The 22,263-nt window shown below is 43.7% G+C and overlaps 1 protein-coding gene across 3 annotated transcripts in view; it reads left to right on the plus strand.

Moving 5' to 3' along the window:
* Positions 1-22,263, plus strand: part of LOC141980730 (uncharacterized) — a 122,198-nt gene that overhangs the window by 68,142 nt on the left and 31,793 nt on the right. Inside the window, exons 11-12 of one of the 3 annotated variants that reach the window (XM_074942260.1) lie at positions 1,181-1,304; positions 5,633-6,611. The exons of 1 other annotated variant lie outside the window; for it this stretch is intronic. In XM_074942260.1, coding sequence (XP_074798361.1) covers positions 1,181-1,184 — 4 coding nt within the window. In that variant the 3' untranslated portion in view covers positions 1,185-1,304; positions 5,633-6,611. Of the gene's footprint in view, positions 1-1,180; positions 1,305-5,632; positions 6,612-22,263 lie in introns of those variants that run through there. One more of the 3 variants, XM_074942259.1, reaches the window with a different exon arrangement.

Below are 22,263 nucleotides of genomic sequence, written 5' to 3' on the forward strand. Positions count from 1 at the left end.
ACAGATTTTACAAGTGCTTATATACAAATGCAAGAAGTCTAAATTCTAATATGGGTGAATTTGAATGCCCAATATTAAATGAGGATATTGATATAATACATATCACAGAAACTTGGTGGAACAATGATAACAGGACTTGGTAATACCTGGGTACAAAATATATAGGAATGACAGAGAAGATCGTGCTGGTGGGGGAGTGGCACTATATGTGAAAGAAAGCATATAGTCAAATATAGTATAAGTCTTAAATTAATCAAAGTACTATAGAATCTCTATGAACAGAAATTCCATGCTTGAATAATAAGAGTATACTACTGAAACCCTGACCAGGGTGGTGATGGTGATGGTGAAATGCTCAGGGAGATCAGAGAGGCTATAAAAATAAAAAAAAATCAGTAATAATGAGGGATTTCAACTAGCCCCATGTTGACTGGGTATGTATCACCCTAGGATGGAATACAGAGGTAAAATTTTTAGACATCATCAATGGCTGCTTCTTGGTGCAGCTAGTCCTAAAGCCCACAAGGGGAGAGGCAATTCTTGATTTAGTTCTAGTGGTGCACAGGATCTGGTCCAAGAGGTGAATTTTGCTGAACCACTCAGTAATAGCAACCATAATGTAATTAAATTTAACTTTCTTGTAGGGGAGAAAATACCGAAGAAACTCACCACAGTATCTTTTTAACTTCAAAAAGGGGAACTGCACAAAAATGAGAAAGCTAGTTAAATGGAAATTAAAAGGAACAGTCACAAAAGTTAAATGCTTGCAAGCTGCATGGAAACTTTTTAAAAACACCATAATAGTACTAAATGTACACCAGAAATAATAATTAAAAAAACAGTAAGAGGGCCAGAAAAATGCCACCATGGCTAAACAACAGCGTAAAAGCAGAAGTTAGAGACAAAAAGAGATCCTTTAGAAATCAGAAGTCAAATCCTACTGAGGAAAATAGAAAGGAGCATAAACTCTGGCAAGTCAAGTGTAAAAGTATAATTAGGCAGGCAAAAAAAAGAATTGAAGAGCAACTAGCAAAAGACAAAAACTAACAAGGTGCTAAAAGAACACTGAAAGAAGATAGGGCCGTTGCAGAGATGTCAAATGAATTCTTGTCACAGTCTTAACTGAAGAGGATGTGGGGGGAAATTCCCACACATTAGCCTTTTTTTTTTTTTTTTTTAGGTGACAAATCTGAGGAACTGTCCCAGATAGAGGTGTCAGTAGAGGAGGTTTTGGAACAAATTGATAAAGAGTAATAAGTCCCGAGGACCAGATGTATTCACCCACGAGTTCTGGAGGAACTCAAGTATGAAATTGCAGAACTACTAACCTATCATTTAAATCAGCCTCTGTACCAGATGACTGGGTGATAGTTAATGTAATGCTGATTTTAAAAAAAGGGCTCCAGAGGTGATCCTGGCAATTACAGGCTCACAAGTCTAACTTCAGTACCAGGCAAATTAATTGAAACTGTAGTAAAGAACAGAATTATCAGACACATAAATGAACACAATACAGGTAGACCTTGGACTTATGACGCCCGATTTACGTCGGATGCCACTTACAGCGCTTTTCAATTGACTGCCCGTTTCACCCCTATGATGCTTGTTTTGCCCTTATGACACTCTATTTACATAAAGTTCGCTTGAAGTCACTTCCTGGTTGCATTATACTGGTATGGAGCTGGAAGGGGTCACTTATGATTGGCTTCAAGGCAGCAGGGTAGCTTGTTGCTGGGTGGGGTTGCCGCTTGTTTTTGATTGGCTAAGCCCAGGGCTGGGAGCCAATCAGAAAGCTTGAACAGTGATTGGCTAAGGCTCAGCATATGTGCCGTTCTCCCTGGCTTTCTGAGCCTGTGTTGCCAGCATTCTGGGCAGTATATGTGAGTTTATATGTTTATTTGAATGCTGTTTACAAAATACAGTGTACAGTAAATACATTGATGTTGCAACATTAGTCATCTATAATTCATTTAGTACAAAAATCTGGGTTACTGTAGTGAAAATAGTGTATCAAGCCTTGGTTCAGGAACCAATCTCCCCTTCATACCATTGATTCCTATGGGAAAAGCGGTTTTGACTTACAACGTTTTGACTTACGATGCAATTCTGAGGAACAAATTGTGTCGTAAGTCCGAGAACTCCCTGTATGTTGGAGAAGAGTCAGCATGGCTTTTGTAAAAGGAAATCCTGTCTCACCATTCTATTAGAATTCTTTGAGGATGGCAACAAATATGGACAAGAGTGGCTATAATGTACTTGGACTTTCAGAAAGCCTTTTACAAGGTCCCTCACTAAAGTCTCTTAAGTGGAGTAAGTAGCCCTGGGATAAGAGGAAAGGTTCTCTCATGGATCACTAACTGGTTAATAGATAAAAGGAAGGAATAAATGGTCAGTTTTCACAGTGGACAGAGATAAATAGCAGGGTCTCCAAAGATCTGTACTTGGACCTGTGCTGATCTGGAAAAAGAGGTAAATAGGTGTGGCAAAAGTTGCAGACAATACAAAATTAATCAAGATAGTTAAGTCCAGAGCTGACTGAAGAGTTACAAAATGATCTCACAAAACTGAGTGTTGGGGCAACAAAATGGTAGACGAAATTCAACTTGAGAAATGCAAAGTAATGCATACTGGAAAACATAATCCCAACTATACATGTTTTGTCCTAGCATACTAACCATATGGGCATTCCTAGATTAACATAGAATCATAGAAATGTCCCTGACAGGTGTTTGTCTAACCTGTTCGTAAAAACCTCCAATGATGGAGATTCCACAGCCTTCCTGGTAATTTGTTCCAGTGCTTAACTACCCTTACAGTTAGGAATGTTTTCCTAATGTCTAACCAAAAATCTCCCTTGCTGCAATTTAAGCCCATTACTTCTTGTCCTGTCCTTAGTGGTTAAGGAGAACAATGTATCATCCTCTTCTTTATAACAACCTTTTATGTACTTGAGAATTGTTATCATGTCCGCCCTCAGTCGTCTCTTCTCCTGATGAAACAAACCCAGTTTTTTCAATCATTCCTCATGGATCATGTTTTCTAGACCTTTAATAATTTTTGTTGCTTTCCTCTGGACTTTCTCCAATTTTCCACATCTTTCCGGAAGTGTAGTGCCCAGAACTGGACACAATACTCAAGTTTGAGGCCTTATCGGTGCTGAGTAGAGCAGAAGAATTACTTCTCCTGTGTTACAACACTGCTGCTAATATATCCCAGAATGATGTTCATGGTTTTTGCAATAGTATTACATTTTTGAGTCATATTTAGTTTGTGATACACCAGTGGTTTTCAACCTTTTTTTCATTTGAGAACCCCTAAAAAGTTTCAAATGGAGGTGCAGACCACTTTGGAAATCTTAGATGTAGTCTGCGGTCTCCCAGGGGTCTGCGGACCACAGGTTGAAGACCACTGTGATATACTATAATCCCCAGATACTTTTCTGCAGTACTCCTTCCTAGTAATTTCCCATTTTGTATTTGTGCAATTAATTATTCCTTTCTAAGTGTAGTACTTTGCATTTGTTCTTATTGAATTTCATGCTATTTAATTCAGACCATTTCTCCAGTTTGTCAAGATCATTTTGAATTCTAATCCTGTCCTCCAAAGCCCTTGCAACCCCCCAGCTTGGTATCGTTCACAAACTTTATAAGTGTACTCTCTATGCCATTAGCTAAATCATTTATCAATAAGATTAAGATTTTTGTCACAGTAATTTTTAGTAAAAGTCAGGAGCAGGTCGTAGGCAATAAACAAAAATTCACAGGAGTCCATGACCTATCCCTGACTTTTACTAAAAATAACTGTGACAAAATGGGGCTGACTGGGGACGGGGGGGGGGGAAAGAGAGCCTAAGCCCTGCTGCGGGAGATAAAGTGGGGGTCCAGCACCTGCCACCACTGTGTATGACAGCTCCCTCCAGGGTCCCCCTGCTAACCATGGCAAATGAAAGCTGCGGGGGCCCCTGCCGCCCGTGGTGGCTCAGAGCTCCAGGTCTCCCTGCCATCTATAGCGGCTGGAAGCTATAGGGGCCCTCTGCTGCCCGCGGTGGTTCAGAGCTCCAGGGCCCCTACCAGCTGACAGCTCCAGCTCCACCAACCCGGAACTGAAATGGAAAATGTCACGGATGTCTCTGGAAGTCATGGAATCTGTGTCTTCCATGACCTCCATGACATAAGCTTAGCCTTATTTATGAAAATGTTGAATGGAACCAGACCCAGGATCCCCATGGGCCCCAACTTGATATGCCCTTCCAGCTCAATTGTGAACCATTGACAGCCATTCTCTGAGTACAGTTTTCCAGCCAGTTATGCACCCACCTTTATAGCAGGTTTGTCTAGGCTACATTTATCTAGTTTGTTGATGAGCAAGTCACATGAGACAGTATCAATAGCCTTACTAAAGTCAAGATATACCACATCTACTGCTTCTCCCTCATCCGCAAGGCTTGTTACCCTATCACAGAAGGATATTAGGTTGGTTTAATATGATTTGTTCTTGACAAATCCATGTTGACTGTTGCTTATTACTTTATTTTCTTCTGGGTGCTTAAAAATTGGTTGATTATTTACTCCATTATCTTTCTGGGTACCGAAGTTAAGCTAATTGGTCTGTAATTCTCCTTTTTATAGATGGGTACTATATTTGCCCTTTTTGCAGTCCTCTAGTATCTATCCAGCTGTGGCTTGTTGTAGGAGGTAACTGGGAAGAATTTGTTAGGCTGTGTGATATGTTGGGGAGCAAATCTAATAAGTTGGAGGACATTGGGAAAGTGGGGGCTTTGAGAATTAGCTGGAATTACCACTGGAGGGGAAATGGGGTAAAACAGATCCGGATAACAGAATGGGTTGGTCCTCAACAGCATTTATGTGTTTTGAGAGGCAAGAAAGAACTGAGGCTGTAACCAAGTTTTTAAAATGTTATGTAGGGGATTGAGAGGGAAGTAGCTACTGCTTCTGGAAATGGACGGGCTCCATGGGTAGTACAAGGGGTTTGGGGATGTAATGTGTATATACCCCATAAATGTCAACCAGCAGCCACCCTCACCAATTTCATTTTTCCCCAGATTTACCTCTTAGTTGAGGCTGTAATAACTTTTCCATCTCCACCTGAATCCAAATTACAGGTTGCTTGTGCACCCTTCAGGAGATGACTTCAGGTTTCTGGGGGCAGTAATTGCTTGTCTTCTTTGATGGCACTTTTTGTTGGGTGCCTCTTAGATGCTCAGATAGAGCAGAGAGAACTCCCTTGACTTGTGCAGTCACTACGTTTACACACACACAGAGAGAAACATATTACTTTCCTACCAAGAAATTTTTTTATTCTTTTAACAAAAAAACAAAAGCATCCCATTCTATGAGAGGCAAGACTTTGGAGTCCATTAGGCACAGGGAAAACTACATGTGGTACCTAAACTTGCTGACAGTTACTTAAACTTCTCTTTTATCTTCTACTGTAACAGTGAAACTAAGAAATAAAGTTCAACACATGACATTCTAAGTATGAGAATAACATTTCCTTGTAATTTTGATATCAGAGTGTAAAGCAATGCAATATAAAGATAAACGCTGTGGCTGTTGAGTTAATAATTGATAGGTGAAAATGACATATGGCACTTTCTATTCCATTTCTCTAGTAAGAAGAAGCCAGAGCAAAAGAAATCTGAAGCCAGCAAGACCAAATCCAATAAATAAGATTTCTCTGTAAGTGTAGTTTCAAACAATGGCCACACTTTGCCTTTCCCATTAAATAAGATCATGTGTGATATTTTCTGTGGTACACAGGTTTTAAAATTGCTTTTCCCTTTCACAAAATTAGCTCCAGTGCTAACTTGATGAAATTCTGTCATTTTTATTTCACTTTTTAATGTTTTGTGTGTATTAGAGGCCCCTTGTGCCTATATTTCACAGAGGAAAGCATCCAGAATGAAACTGTCAAACATTTGGCTATTTGGCCAGTCCATTTGTAGAGAAATCACTGGCTTTTTCTGAAAATTTTGTCACCCAGATCCTCAGTCCTCTCTACCTCCCAAGAACTTAGTATACCTATGCCCCAGCTTGCCCTGATGCACTGAATGCAGCACCTGGAGATCTGGCACTTTCTGTTTTAGCCAGGTCCTTCATCCTATACTATGTAATTGTGGAAGGGGATAAGGAAACCAGTTCACCATTGCTGAAACAAATGAAAAGGCTTCCTGGCTAATTACAGTATATTCTGTATGAGACCAGTCTACTGTGTTACTCCAGCGGTAGGAGTAACTCAGTGACTTGGCTGTACATCTTATCCCAATGAAATGTATTTGTGTTTACATTTTTTTAATTTAAAAAGTAGCTAAAAGCAGTTCTTGTTAATACAACTCAGTCTCTCCTCTCCTACCTCCTACTCAAAATAGTTCACTCCATTCAGCAGAAAAACTGCAGGAACCATGCTCCTTACCTCCAAAGCCTAGGCTGGAAGGACATTGTCATTAAAATAAAAAAGTCTCTAGACTATGATGCAGCTCCTGAGTCGTACTTTTCTACCTGTTGGGACAGAGAATCCTTCCCTCCAGTTTTCCTGTGAGTGCCCATAAAAAGTTAAGTAGCACATTCCTCTCTGACACCAGTACTTCTGCCACCTCAAACAGTAGTTTCCTGGAGCACCTGAGTGAAGTTTTGTATGGTGAAGTAGTAACACCAGTATGAATTAAAAGGGGTGGTGGGCCTCTCAGACTCTTTTCTTTTAAAAATTTCATTTCAAAATATTAGGCATAATGTTCAACATACTGTAAAGTACAACTGTCAAAATATTCTAAAATGAGGCAGTCATTGTTATGCACCATAGCTATTATGAGTCACCAATAGCTCAATAGTGTGACATATGGGAGGCTGTTCAGCTAATTATGTGGGCTAGAATATCCTTATTCTCATAGTTTAATTTGAGGTCCTAAACTAGGTAGAATTATAATTTCTTTCTTTCTAATATAGCATCCATGTCCAAGCATAAATTTTTCTTTCCATGCATTTAGTGGATGGACACCACACAAGATGCCACCTCCAGCCTTTTCTTAGGCTTTAAACTATGGTTCTGCTTCGAGTGCTGTCCCTGTGGGTGCTCCACTTTAGGTGTTTGTGCTGTCAGTACCGGGAGCTGAAGTAATGGAAAATCCCGGCACCGCCAGCACTGCTAGAGACAGAGACTCTACAGGAGCAGGCTCCGATGCAGGCACTAAGGGGAAATCAAGACCCTGTGCCTCTGCACTGCGATGTACGTTCATTCCACGGGCAGGCATCCAATACTGGCACCGGCTGTGCTGTCAGCACCGGGAGCCGAAGTAGCGGAAATTCCCGGCACCACTAGAACCAGAGACTCTACAAGAGCCGGCTCCGACACAGGCGCTAAGGTGAAACCAAAGCCCTGTGCCTCCGCATTGCGATCTACAAATGGTGGTGCGGTGCCACTACAAAAGGCAGCTTCTTCAAAAGTGCACCTAATACGCACAGAGGCGCAGCCAGCATCGCTGCCTTCTCTGCAGCCCTGGCACTGACAAGGAGGCAGCCCCAGGGGCCAATCAAACCATCACAGCAGCAGTTCCTCAGACAGAGGGTTCTGGTATTCATCTCTGCCCCTGATCCTCCTATCTGCGGTACCAATACGAGAATGATACCCTCGGCACCAAGTCTCCTTGCGTCCCCGACATCACTCACTGTCTCACTCCTTATTTGAAGGAGGAAGATGAGGAAGAATAGGGAGCTATTCCCCCATCGGCTCCTATCCATCAGGAGTCAGTAAACCCAGGAGTCTCGCCTGGGGCATATTATGCTGTCCCTGGGTACTTACAGTGGTATGGGGACCCCCTATGCCGCTCCCATCCCAATGGGCATACTGGACTCCATGGGTCATATGCCCCACACAAGGGGGGACTGCCCACCACGGCCAGACCCAGCACACAGTGATTCCCCACAGCTTCTGAACCAGCACCCTCAGTGGTACCAGGGGAAGAGGAGGAAGAACCTCCACCCCTGCAGGGGACATCACTTGCCATCATTGTCCGCAGAGGACACCTTTATGCCTCCTCCCCCTAATAGTGGGGATGATTTCAAACTGTTCCATGGCTTATTTGAGAGGGTGTGGCCCTCTCTGAACATCTCTCTTGAGGAGATCCCGGTGATACAGCATGGGCTAGTGGACTTTTTGCATACAGCTGCTTTGTTAAAAAAAAAAATTGCCCTTCACATGAATGAGGCACTGATGGGTCATTCTGTGGACCCCTATGGCTGCCCCTCCAGCTGGTGGGAGGTCTGACAGGAGGTGTGTACCAACAAAGGGCATGGATTCAGCGCCTAATTTCTTAGTGATAGACGCAGTCCAGCGACATGGCATGCAACAACAGCCCTGAAACACAACTCATGATAAGGATTGGAAAAGACTTGATCAGTTTTGGCAATAAGGCTTACTTCTCGGCTATCCCTCATCTCCGCATAGCCAACTATGCAACATGACTAACAAAATACAACTATACAAACTACACAAAAATGTCCAAATTGATTAACTTTATTGCCAAGGACAAGGGAGAACAATTCGCAGCACTTGATTCTGAGGACAGGGCTGCAACATCGTTGTTGATGGTGGTTGTAATGAGAAGGGCCTCATGGCTCTATCTTTTTGGCTTCCCCGCAGAGGTGCAATCCACGGTGGAAGACTTGCCAGCCCCAATTATTTACCAGAAAGACAGAAGACTCACTCCACTCACTCACGGACTCACGAGTGACTCTCTGATTCTTGGGAACCTAGAACCCCAAACTGAAGAGGAAACAGAGGAATTACTTTACACCCCAGTGATACCACTGGCCAATGTATTCAAACAACAACAGGGTGATTTGACTCACAGGGTCGCAGACACAGTCCCTGAGGGGGCAACAATCTACTTCTCAAGTTGCTGCATCCCAACCATCAACTTCCCCTAACAAGAACTCCGGTGGATGGACACCAATGCTTGACCTCCAATAATTCAACAAGCTTGTCAGAAACACAGTGATTCCAGATGGTCCCACTATACACTATAAGCGACTGCCTGCTAAAAGTGTCAACCCAGTAGACAGCATTGCAAGCCACTGAAGAGGTGGTAACCCTCTTCATGAATCTGGGCTTCCTAATAAATACCAACCAGCCCACTCTAACAACAGTGCAAGAGCTGGCCTTCATTGGGGCCCACCTCAACTCTATCAAGGCTATAACCTCACTACTGAGACACCGTTCTCTCACTCTCACCAGCCTCATACCCTCTGCATGAAATAGCCCACAGGTATCTGCCAGGACTTGCCCCCAACCCCTTGACTACATGGCAGCCACAACATTTGCTGTCAGACACATCAGATTAAACATCCGTTGCCTACAAGGAAGGCTATGTATCAACTTTGTTCCACACAGGCATGGCATAAACATGCACCCCACGATACTGGGCAAAATAAAGGACTCCCTTCTCTGGTGGGCAAAACCGACCAATGTATGCATGGGAGCACCCTTCATTCAGACCACAAATGTCTCACTCCTGGGATGCGGAGCACACCTGCACCCACATTCTATATAGGGCCGCTGATCCCTTGCAGAATCCCTTCAACATATAAATCTATTGGAACTTCAAGCTGTCCGCAACGCTTGCTCCCAATTCCTGCCACTCATCAAGGACAAGGCTATTTGAATCCATGAATCTCACTCCCACTTCTGTCTCACCCACTGTCCCAGGACTCAGGCCGTGTCCTGGATCCACAGAAACTCAATCTCAGAGCATGGCTCCTCCATGGCTCACGGAACCTGAGCAGACCTGTTCAGATGAGATATAAACTATAGTTACACAGTTGAACAGAAATGAACTGTCGCCCATACACCCTGAAGGGGAGACAAGTTAAGACTTGGTGCCAACTAAAACGGATGACTTCCATTCCAGGGACATTACCCTCTATACTGCATTACCTATTAGAACTCAAATGGTCAGACCTATACATGAGCTCAATAAAAGTCCATCTACCTACCATCACAACATTCCACCCCAGGTGGATTGCCATCCCGTCTTTATCCATCTACTGACCCAGTGTTTCCTCAGAGGACTCAATAATGCATACCCTGAACTATGTGAGCCTACTACACCATGGGACCTGAACGTGGTCCTTCGGATCATCACCTCTTCCGCGGTTGAACCCAGGAAGACATAATCACTACTACACCATTCTATGAAAGTAGCATTTCTTCTGGCAATGACATCTGTCGGACAAGAGGGAGCACTGTGAGCTTTCATGGCGGAACCCCCATACATGGTCTTCTTTGAGGATAAAGCCTCCCTCAGACCCACCCCTAAACCCCACACAGATAGAACACATTACACACTTCATAATCTTGATGTTCGGAGAGCATTGCTTCTTACATAGACAGGACTAACCCATCCCATAAATCGTCCAGACTGTTTCTATCCATCACTGAATGCTCCAAAAGGAGCACCATCTCTAAATAAAGACTTTCCACATAGATCCATAATCGCACAAAACTCTGCTATCATCAGTGCGACTGCCAATCCCTCATGGAGATTCGCTCACATCCCACTAGAGCTTTATCAGCCTCCACGGCTTCCCTGCACAATGTACCTGTCACAGACATTTGTAGAGTTGCTGCCTGGGCCTCAGCCCATACCTTTAGACAGCACTATGCCTTAGAGCAACAGGCAACAGCTGATACCTCCTTCGGATGCTCTCTACTATCGGAGGTCACGACTTCAACTCCGAAGCACCTCCTTCCATTGGAGGGCACTGCTCTGAAGTCACCTAAAGTGGAGCACCCACAGGGACAGCACTCGAAGAAGAAGAGAAGGTTACTTGTGCAGTAACTGTGGTTCTTCGAGATGTATGTCTCTGTGGGTGCTCCACTACCCTCCCTCCTCCCGTCTACTTCGGAGTTTCCTAATTAGTTTCTGCAGTAGAGGAGGAACTGAGTGGGGGTTGGTCGCACAGCATCGGTTAACTGCCTGCAGCAGTGCGAGGCAGGGACCACGCATGTGCGACCCAACCGGGCACTGCTGCTAAAAGTCTCTGACTACGAGCACAGGGGTGCACGAACACCTAAAGCGGAGCACCCACAGGGACACACATCTTGAAGAACCTCAGTTACTGCACAAGGTGAGTAACCTTCTCTTCTGTTCTGAAAAGTGACTGTGTAAAAATGGCACTGTCTTACTTTGAATCTTTCCTATGGGTATTCGGAACCAAATTTGTTTTCTTCAATGACAAAAATAAGATTTTATTAATCTTGTTATCCCTGCAGGGATAAACACAGCTGAGAACGTGAGCTGGATTCTAGTCCTTCTTGTGAATCAAGAGAGATTTAGTCCATTCCAATTACAGAAAAGTTTACTCAGTTCCAATTATGGGACCATGCAAATCCAGTAAAGACAATGGCATTGAATAATTGTAGTCAAGGACATTATTGGGCTTGCAAAATCTATACTGTTGATGATACAGGACAAGAAAAGAACCCAGCTTGCCTTTCAGAACCCAGGTTAAGTCCACAGGGCTGCCAGTTAGAAATCCCCCCTATCATTTTACTTGTAATGTGAGCAGATTTTATCTGGAAGTCACCAAGAATCAATAAATCTGAAATATCACAATGCCATTTTTCAGACTTGCTTTTCAGAATGGAGCCTTTCATTTCCAGGATATAACACTGTTGTGAGCTGGGTTAAACCTTGTTATGGGTTGAGTTAAAACTTCCTTCTTCGAGTAATGTCCCTATGGGTAATCCACTTAAAGTGTGGATGCCCCCATGCGCTTTCGATTGGAGATTTTCAGCAGCCATGCACATTTGGTCTCTGCATACACCCTAGCTACTCTTGTACCCCACACCAATGGTATAAAGGGCCATGACAGACAGACCACTCACAGTTTCTTATCAACGGCCTTGGCCTGAGACAGTAGAGTTTGCACAGCTACTTACCTTGCTTGTTCCTTGTAGTTTAGTTTAGTTTGCTTTCTCTGCTAGTTTTGCTTTTATAGTTTAGTGGGGGGGGGGTTGATAAACTGAGGCTTTTAGCCTTCCCTCCACTGAGAGAAGAACATTCCTTCTCTGAAGGGGCTTTCTTTTCTCCTTGGGGTATGCCTAAAGCCCCAGGCAGGGCCGGCCTTAGGGAAAATGGTACTCTGGGTGAACTTGTATTTTGGTGCCCCCCCATCACCCCTGGTCCCCATAGGCTCTCTAGGCTCTTCACCACCCCCACCCCGCACCACCTCTAGGCCCCGCTGCCTCCCCTCCAGTGCTTAATTTATGTTGAAAGAGGTGCCAGAGCTCAGCCTCGGCACAAATTAAGCACTGGCGGAGCAGCTGTAGAGCAGTGGTTGCTGGGCAGGCACCCAGCTCTGAAGGCAACACCACTGCCAGCAGCAGTGCAGAAGTAAGGATGGCATGGTATGTGGTGTATGGGCACTCTTACTTCTGCGCTGCTGCTGTGGTTTGTGGTGCCTGGTGCTCAGCGTCTGGCTCAAGGTGGGCTTTGTGCTGTCACACAGGGGTTGCATCTTGCCAGAGCCCATGGCCCTCCCCCAGCCCTCTGGCCACTTCTGGCTCACAAGGGGCGCCATTTCAGATTTTGAGCGATGGGGAGCAACTTTAAGTGTAATTCCAGGAGCTACTTAGGCACCTGAAAACTCTAGGGTTTTTTTGCAGATAATAACTTAGGAATTAGCTGGCAGGGACACTATCTAATTCCTATATAAAGAAAGAAAAAATATATACAAACTCCAATTAAAGCCACATTTTAAGTTTATATATAAATTTAGAACAATCAGGAGATAATACAGCAAAATATTCCCAATCCCAAACCTTGAGGTGTCAGTAATGAAGCTTTAACACAGATATTAGAAATACAAATTTGATACATTGCACACTATCTTTAGTAGAGATAAATAAAAATAAATAAAATCTTAAAATCTGCTTACTTTCTCTAAGAGACACACTCTGTTACTGCCATTATCTCCTCTATTTTAGTCAATTGTTTTTCACTCCACTAAAAACATATTTACTTATTTTTAACATATGTGATTAAGGGTTTTTTCTCTTTTGTTAAGAAAGGGAATTTATTTTTGTAATTATTTTGGCATTTATGTTTACCAATCACAACCATGTATGTGACTCACTAACATTTGACTCCATCATTGCTATTAGTATCATACTTGGAACTGCATTTATTTTCATATGAATTTTAAGTTATTTTACAGATATAACTAAAAATACAATTTGAAAATAAGCTACCTTCATCTACACAATGTCTGAAGTTATGTGTTTAGCTAATTTTTTTAAACTGGGACTACTAAGGTGAGTACAAGCTAAATTTACATTCTAGTAGGATACTATTATTTGATTGTACCACTTTCAATAATGAATGACAAAGCACAATATGATAATAAAAGTAATAATGATAATTACTCCAGCCAACACAGGTTAGGCATTTTAGAACTCACTACTCAAAGAATTAAATTTAAGCATAAGAGAGAAATAAAATTATGAAATGCACAGACTAGTCAAAAACCTAAAATAACAGCATTGTAATCCTTAACAAACTTTGAAAGAATAAAATTACAGAGAATATATGTGCATTTCAACTGGAAATACTAAGAAGTAACAACAACAACAATAATACAAATGTGTGTTGGGGTGTGTGTGTGTGTGCGCGCGCGCACATGTGCACACACCAGAGAGAGACAGAGTGTGTGTTGGGGTAGTGTGAGAGATAGAGCGTGTGTGTGTGAGAAAGAGAGAGAGGCAGAGTGTGGGTGTATTTGTGGGGGTGTGAGAGAGAGACAGAGTGTGTGTTGGAGGAGTGTGTGAGACAGTGAGTGTGAGAGAAATAGAATGTGTTGAGAGGGTGAGAGAGTGGGTGTGTGAAAGAGACGGGGTTTGTGGATTGGGGGAGTTTGAGAGATTTTGTGTGTGTGTGTATTAGAGACAGACAGAGTATGTGTTGGGAGAGTGTGGGAGACAGAGTGTGAATGTTATATGTGTGTGTGAGAGAGACAGTGTGTGTCTTCGGAGTGTGTGAGACAGTGTGTGTGTTGGGGAGTGTGAGAGACAGCACACTGTCACTTTAAGCACTCACTAATCTGAAGGTTTGTTCAGTCCCGCAGCAGAGGCCAGCAGCATCCATTCATGACCCAGAGGAAGCAGCACAAACTCCTGTCCCCTCACCCCAGCTCAGTGGAGACTGGGTACACGGGCAGGGGGATGGGGACACTCTGACATCAACACCATCCCCCCCAGGAACAGCAGACAGGAGGCTCCTGGGAACAGCTTGGCCTGGGGCAGCTCCAAGCGTGGGTGAGGGGGTAGGAACAGGGGGACCAGGGGACTATGGTCCCATCAGTTTTAAAAGTGGGAGGGTTATGCCCTCCCACTTTTACCAGCTGTAAGGGTGAGCAATGGGTGGGGAGGGGGCAGAGAGGAGTGAGTGAGGACAGGGCCTCGGGGTGAAGGGGCAGTGTGTGGGCAGGGGCTTGTGGGGAAGGGGTGGCGGGGGCTGTGCTTCAGGGGAAGGAGTAGCATGGGGGAGCAGGGGCACTGTTTTGGCACTGGTAGCCCCCCACATGCACACTTTTAGGGAGCTTCTGTCGCTCCCGGACAGGAGCAGAAACAGCTGCAGACAGCTGAAGAGCAGCATGGGGAGGAGGGACAGGACACCGCTGATCTGGAGGTGCCCCTCAGCAGGGCATGCACAGTCTGCCCACCCCTACGGCCAGCCCTGGCCCCAGGATTCAAACGTTGCCTCACTTCCTCAGAGTCCTTCTCAGTGAGTGACAGCCACTCACACTGTATTCACTGTTTAGAGGATACTCACATGTCACAGAAGTGTAAAATCTGCTTTGGATTCAAGAGTCATTCTGTGCAATATAGGAAAATAAAGCTTTGTCTCCACATGATGGAATGCTTCCTCCATCCCACATCAGATCCTAATCCAGAGACAATGCCCTCTCCACTAGTATAGTGGTCTTCGAGTGACCACAGTGCCCCATGAACCTCAACAGCTTGATTACTTTTGAGAGCGAGATGGGCAGGTGATGGTGCAAAGTCTTCGGCCAAAAGGAGTTCCAAAAAGACCTGCCTTGCTGGAGGTCTGGTACCCCATGAAGGGTACCACCTAGACTCTAGGTGGCCTCAGTACCAATCGCCACTATACACTGAAACCCTTAAGTACACCTGAAATGTGCTTTGGTGCTGAGTGTTGGGTATCGTGACGATACCGATCACTCAGCACCAAAGCACATTTCAGTACCATCAAAGCATGATTGAGGTGCTGGAGACTCTAACAATTCTGCACCAAGGAAGATGGTGCTCAACTGCTTCTTCGGTACCCAGACCAGTCATTCAACTGGTGCTGATGCAATCTGCCCCCTCCTCAGTACTGCAGGGTCCTACGGTTCAGACTTACCGGGTTTCTGCACAAATACAACTGGCACTGCAGTAGTTTAGGTTCTCCAGAGATGTATTTGTCTTCAGTGAACTTGAATTCCCCCTTATTGAGTACTGCAGCCTGTGTTATCTCCAATACCTCAGCAATCATTGGTACTGAACCGTTCCCTGGTACACATGGGAGGGACAGATAACCCAAAACCCAACCATTGTCTGTGCCTCCCCTTTTTGTCTATGCAGATGGCAGCTCTGCTAATTCCCAAATTTCCATCCAAGGCTTCTTTGATTATCAACCCAGGCTTGACTCTCCTGAACTTGTCTCCTTGAGGGACACTTCAAGAAACAGCCTCAAATTGTTCCACATCCTCTGTGGTATGACTGCAGTTGGATGCCTCTTTTGCGTCCTTATGGCTCTATTCAATGGGCACATTGGAATGCTTGGGCAGCCTACTGCCAGTGGTTCTCCAAGGCACCTAGGTCTTGGATGGAGTGCTCTCCTGTTCCCTCCGTCCCTCCATACCAATCTCCACCACAAGAGGAATCATTTGAAGAGGAAGAAAAAGACAGCTCAGTGATCTAGTCCATCTCAATTTTCTTCCTACATATTTGTCAGAACCCCTAAAAATAAACCTAGGTTTCAGAAAAGAAAATCCTTGACTTCTCCATCTGTGACAACTCAACTGTCCTCATCAGCCAGACATTCATTCTGACACCTTGATCGAAGATCATGAACATTCCCATGTTCCAGATCTGCTGCTGCACCATGCTACCCACACCCTCCCACCTTTTGGAGATTCTCTGCCATTTCCACAAATCACAGGGGTAGATTACTTCTGACAGATGGGTTCTGGAGGCTGTAATATCAGGAAACTACTTCCATTTCCAATCTACACCCTCCTCCCAACCATTTTCCTCATCCCTTTTCAGGGAACCCATCTCATGAGCCTCTCCTGGAACAAGAGGTTCTGTCCCTTCTTCAATAGGAGCTGTGGAACTGGTTCCCTCATAGTACAAAAGAAAGGAATTTTATTTCACATACTTCCTCATTTCCCCCAAAAAGAAAGGTAGATAGAGACCAGTCCTAGATCTCAGGATGGTCAATACCTTAATCAATGTACAAAAGTTCAGGATGGTGATACTTGCAGCTATCATACTTTCTCTAGATCTGAGGGACTGGTTCACAACTCTCAACCGACAAGATGCAAACGTTCATATCACGATACATCCTTCTCACAAGAGGTTCTGTGATTTGTTATAAGTCCAGGAACACTTTCAATATCAAGTGCTCCTCTTTAGGCTTTCCTCTACCTCAGGGTGTTTACAAAAGTCATCATGGCAGTGATTGCCACACAACTTCATCAATGGAGAATGATTGTCTTCCTGCTGACTGGCTCTTCAAAGGATGTTCTTACACCAAAGTTCAAACCACTGTAAAAAAAGTTGTGACCAGGGGTTTGGGTGGGTGGATGAGAGAACACACAAACAGGGGACAGACAAGAACAGAGAGAGACAGAGGCAAAAAGCAAGAATGCCTAGCAATTGCCTATTAGCACAGTGTGACCCTGGAAAAAGCTAAAGAGCGAGCTTTTGGCTCTGTTGGCTAAAGAGGCTTGGCTGTGATCTAAGAAACTGTTCCTTTTGTTTTTGGTTCCTCCTGCATTCGGAGGAGCAGAACTTTGTACATTCCTTGTAAATAACTAAGATTGCACCAAACTAAATACCAGATTCCATCAGTTTCTACTTCTAATTGGAATGTCTCCAGGGTCCAGAATTTGACTGTCCACTGGAGTCAAAAAGGGGAAACACAAGTTAGGGGTGTGATCCAGTTTTCAAGAATAGAAATTGTGAGCTGGTCTTCTTGTTGAACCAAGATGGAGAAAATAATGGGGATGCTTGCAGAAATCAAGGATGGACAAAAGAATTTAAACCAAGACCTGGAGGCTTCACAAAAGAAACTAAGGCAGTATGTGGAGGATTCCCAGAAAGGGCTGAATGTTGACCTCCAGTGGTGATCAAATCTCAGTTGGAGCAATAATTTGAAAGAGTCCAGACAAGTTGGGAAGCTCAGCTGAAAAACTCCCAGGCTGAAATGGCAAGACAGATCTAAGAGGTGACCAGCAATCTGACTATCATAGACCAGAAGTTTTTCCATGAAATAGAAGAGACCAGGCAAACTTTAGCCAACTTGCAACTTGCTAACAGAGATGAGCTGCAGCAAGGATGCAAGGAGCTGAAAATTCAACTCCTGAAGGAAATCAAAGGGTCACAAATCACAGTGGAAGGCAGCTGCCTGGATGAGGAATTGAGCCAGCCAGAAGACATGGATAAAACTGGTCATTTACAACAGTTTTCTACCCTTTTTGCAATCCACAGAGGCCCGGGGGGAAATGCCAGGCTATTCCAGATCCAGTGATGCAAAAACTTTGAGGGAAAAGCTCTCTGAGGCTTCTTTGACTCAGTTCAACATTATAGTCCAAATGAAGAGGCTACGTCTGCATTGCAATAAAATAACCATGGCATGGCCACAGCTAGCCCAGGTCAGCTGATTCAGGCTCAGGCTGTGGGGCTAGAAGAAACCCCACCTGAACTGATAGAGGACCTGCGGAGACTTGTGTTCCTGGCATATCAGGATACCACTGAGGCAATGGACCAATTCATCGATGCTCAGCTGAACTTGGACTTGCAAATCAAGATCAGCGAAAGGAGGCCAGAGACACTCGAAGAGCCTGTGGAATTTGCCACAAAACTTGAACCTTTCCTTGCAGCAGTACACCAGGAAATTGAGGTATTGAGGAAGATGGAAGCTGATCACTGTGAGCCCTGTAAGTACAGCTCTATGTATGATGAAAGAGGGGATTCCAATCTCGTTCATGACCTTATTAAATTTATTAGAAAAAATTATTAATTTTAGTTTGTAAAACTAGGAAAATTGGCAATAATGCAAAAGTTAAAGGACATAGTTCAGTTAAATTCTGGTACTGTGACAAAACTGGCCTCAAAAAGAAAGATGGTTGTAAATTTAAGGCAGGCCATGAAAGGCTGTTGCAGGTGTCTAGTGCAAGTGTTTCGCCCAGTTCAGGAAATGGTAGAACACCATGCTGAAGGGGCAAAGCTTGGTACAAGCACAAGTCAACCCCACAGGTTTTGTATAGATCTGGGCAACAACAGTAACAACAGTAACTGGGGGGTTGGCTATAGTGTATAATAGGATTTGTGATGTCTATAAGGACAGTTGACAGGCTCAAATATAAGTTATTACACCAGACACACTAAAAAGGCTAGGGAATAGGGGATAAAAAACTACCTAATTGGTCTCAAATAGAGACAGTGACTGAGGCCAGGACATCCCTCCAAAAACTGGAAAAAGTGGTTTTGAAGATTGGACCTCTGAAATTCGAGCAAGAAGGCTAAATGGGATAATAATTGGCTTGGATTCATTTTGGCTAATAACTGTGTAATTAGTGCCAAAAAGGAAAGATGTCTTATAAATTCAGTCTGTGGAAATTTTCTTTAAAGTTAGGGCACAAGTGAGACAAATGGTTTGTAGGTAATTGGTTTGCAGTGAACTAATTATCCTGCTCCTGGGAGCAGAAACCAGCTTCACGCTGTGGTAGCTTTCCTGCAAAGGAAAGGTGGGGATTAGTGGAAATCTGTTTTGAGACCCAGGGTTTTGTGGAAATCTTAGCTGCTGAAGCTCTTGTGGATCTGACACAAGAACTGATTCGTTTGCTGAATGTTTCTGACAAAGAGTAAATAATAAAAAAGGGAACTGCAGGAGCAAAATGTAAGCCAGTGGATCTGGTAAATTATAGTATAGAAGAAAACGACAAGAGGGAAGTTGAGCTCTCAGAGTTTCTATTGGACATGTTCTAATGCAGTGCTGTACACTTATTTAGGGAGCAGAAGAACAGCATAAGAGACTTTCTGGTTAGGAATCAGGAGATGTTTTTCAGATCCAACAAAAATATAGGTTGTACTGCATTGATCCAGAACAAGAGTGATACTAGGGGAATCAACCTGTTAAACTGGCACCTTACCAGTTACCAGTAGCAAAAAGGGATGAGACAGATGTAGTAGAATCAGTCTAGTTTCCCACACTGGATCTTAAAAGTGGGTATTGGCAAGTGGAAGTAGCTCCAAAAGACAGGGCTCTGCTCCTATTACAGAAGGTTCATTTGTGGATTTGCCAATGTTGCCAAACAGCTGCATAGGTTGGGTGAAAAAGGGAAACCATTTCAGTGGACAGCAGGGCATGATGTAGCACTTTCAGAGTTGAAAAAGCCTCTTGTGACTGCACCTGTCTTGGCCTCTCCATGTTTCAAACCCCCTTTCATATTGGACCCAGATGCTAGTGCTTATGGTTTGGGGGCAGTATTGACACAGTAATGCAGGGGACTTGAGAGGGTAGCCGGTTATTATAGCAAAGGTCTAAATTCTCTTGAGAGAAACTACTGCACACCCCCGCACACCCATGACCTGATGGGCTGGTGGGAAGGTTCAATAGGACTTAGGGGGTTCAGTTAGCTGGTTTTGTGGAACTAGCATATCCCATTCCTTTTGATGGCTAATAGAGTACAAAGCATATCCCAGCACTCCAAATGTTTAGGCATGAGCTAAGGACCCCAGCAAATCTCTGGTGTGGAGTTCCTGAAGAGGAACAGAGGGACTTGGACCATTTGGATTATGTAGAAGGCCTACAATCCAAAATTGAAAATGTTCACACCTTTGCCAGGGAAAATTCAAGGATAGTCTCTGACAAAATGAAAGGGCTGTTTGACGTAAGATCATATGGGGGAATTTTTAAAAGAGGGGGCCTGCTCTGGTTCCACAATCCTAGGGGAAAGAAAGGTAGGAGCCCTAAACTGGTTAAGGGAGGGAGCCTGGAGTACTGACCCAAATCAATGAAATGGTGTACAGGATACACTTGGGTTTGAGGACTAAACCCAAAGTTATCCATAAGAACCATTTGAGATGCTATCAGGAGGACAGAATTTCATCTTGGCTGTCCCCTGACTCTAAGAATGTAGCTGTAGAAGTTGAGGCTGGAAAAGTTGTGACTGTAATGAGTGTCCTACTCAAACAGAATGGGCAGTTTCTGCATTAGCCAGCAAATTCCACAGAAGCAACAGGCATTCTTAGGAGTTGATTGAAAGGGGACCCTTCCTTGGTAGTTCAAAAAAAGTCCATCAGAGAGAGAAAAGCCCCAAAGAGATTTGGGTGGGAATAAAATTATTTTATGCTAGTGGTGTGAAACTATCCCAACAGAAAGACACTGTATGTATGTAAAAGCTACAAAGAGTCCTGTGGCACCTTATAGACTAGCTCCAATACGTCTGTTAGTCTGTAAGGTGCCACAGGACTCTTTGCCGCTTTTACAGATCCAGACTAACACGGCTACCCCTCTGATACTGTATATATGTAAATAGTTAAGCTTGTATCATTTGTAATTTGTTCAGTTATTTCTTTTCTTTCTGTTTGGGATGGGTTATAGGAATGTCACTATTTTAGGCCTCATAGAGATGATGGGCAAAACAAATGTGGAGGCTGGGGGGGAGTTGTTGGGAGCTGAGCTAAACCTTGTTACAGGCTGAGTTAAAATCTCGTTCAAGCTGATATGGTTGCCAATTTTGGTTGGATGTATTCCTGGAGATTTTATCACATGACATAATCTTTAATTAAAGATTAATCTTTAATTCCTGGAGACTCCAGGCCAGTCCTGGAGGGTTGGCAACCTTAACTTGTTCTTCACTTGAGGTAGTTGTAAGACACACACAAGGGCTATACCTAAAACAAGGCCTAATAGAGTCTGCCCAAAAACTAGCACCATATGGGTTGGGAATTCCACTGGGTATTGTGGCCAGGTGTTTGTGTGGTGAGGGTGAAAGAGAACACACAGAAATTGGGGACAGACAAGAACAGAGAGAGGGACAGAGGCAAAAAGCAAGAAAGCCAAGCAGTAGCCTGTGAGCATAGTGTGATCCTGCTTGGGAGAGGCAAGAGAGAGAGCTTTTGGTTCTGTTAGCTGAAGAGGCTTGGGACTGGTAAGCTAAGAAATTGTTTCTTTTGGTTCCATTGTTTCACATGGTTCCTCATGTGTTTAAGGAGCAGGACTTTGTACATTACTTGTAAATAAACAAGATGGCATCAAAGACAGACTCTGTCAATTTCTGCTTCCAACTAGAACAACCGCAGGGCCCCAAAATTTAACTAGCTGCTCAGGGTGAAAAACGGCAATAATATTGTGAGATTTATCTGTTCCCTGTATAGGAGGTTTGGTATATTTCTAGTGATGAATAACAAATATATAGCACAAATTCCTGGACAAAAGTGGCTGGATTCTTCACTCTGTTACACCAGATTTGTACAGTGTAACCCCACTGAAGTAAGTCAAGTTATATTGGCATAAAACTTGTAAGAGAGTGAAAATCAGATCCTGTGGGCCACACCCTTTGTGCAGCAGTAGCTGTAAACCAACTTTCCACTCCCGTGATCTTGAAGCCACCGGTGGATGAAATGTCCCCTGGTATAACTTTATGGCAGCTGCAGTGGTACCACAGAAGTCTTCAAAGGGAGTTGAGTTTGCTCAGGTCCTCACAGGGTAGGTCTCAAGCGGTTAACCCATGGCATCTGCTTGAAGGTTTAAGGACAGGTACTATTCATGTAAATCAAGAGTACATGCATTCAGATCAACTTGTTAAATCCAAGCACATTTCATGTGGGATCAACTATTTAAAGAAAAAATAGAAACCTTCCAGTGCTATTAGAAATCTTGATTGAATTATACCTTTATTACTAAAGAACTGCTTTTGCCAGCTGGTAAGTGGAGTATCTAGGATTCTGCCTATT

Source organism: Natator depressus, chromosome 1 (genome assembly GCF_965152275.1).
Source record: "Natator depressus isolate rNatDep1 chromosome 1, rNatDep2.hap1, whole genome shotgun sequence".
Taxonomy (NCBI): Eukaryota; Metazoa; Chordata; order Testudines; family Cheloniidae; genus Natator; species Natator depressus.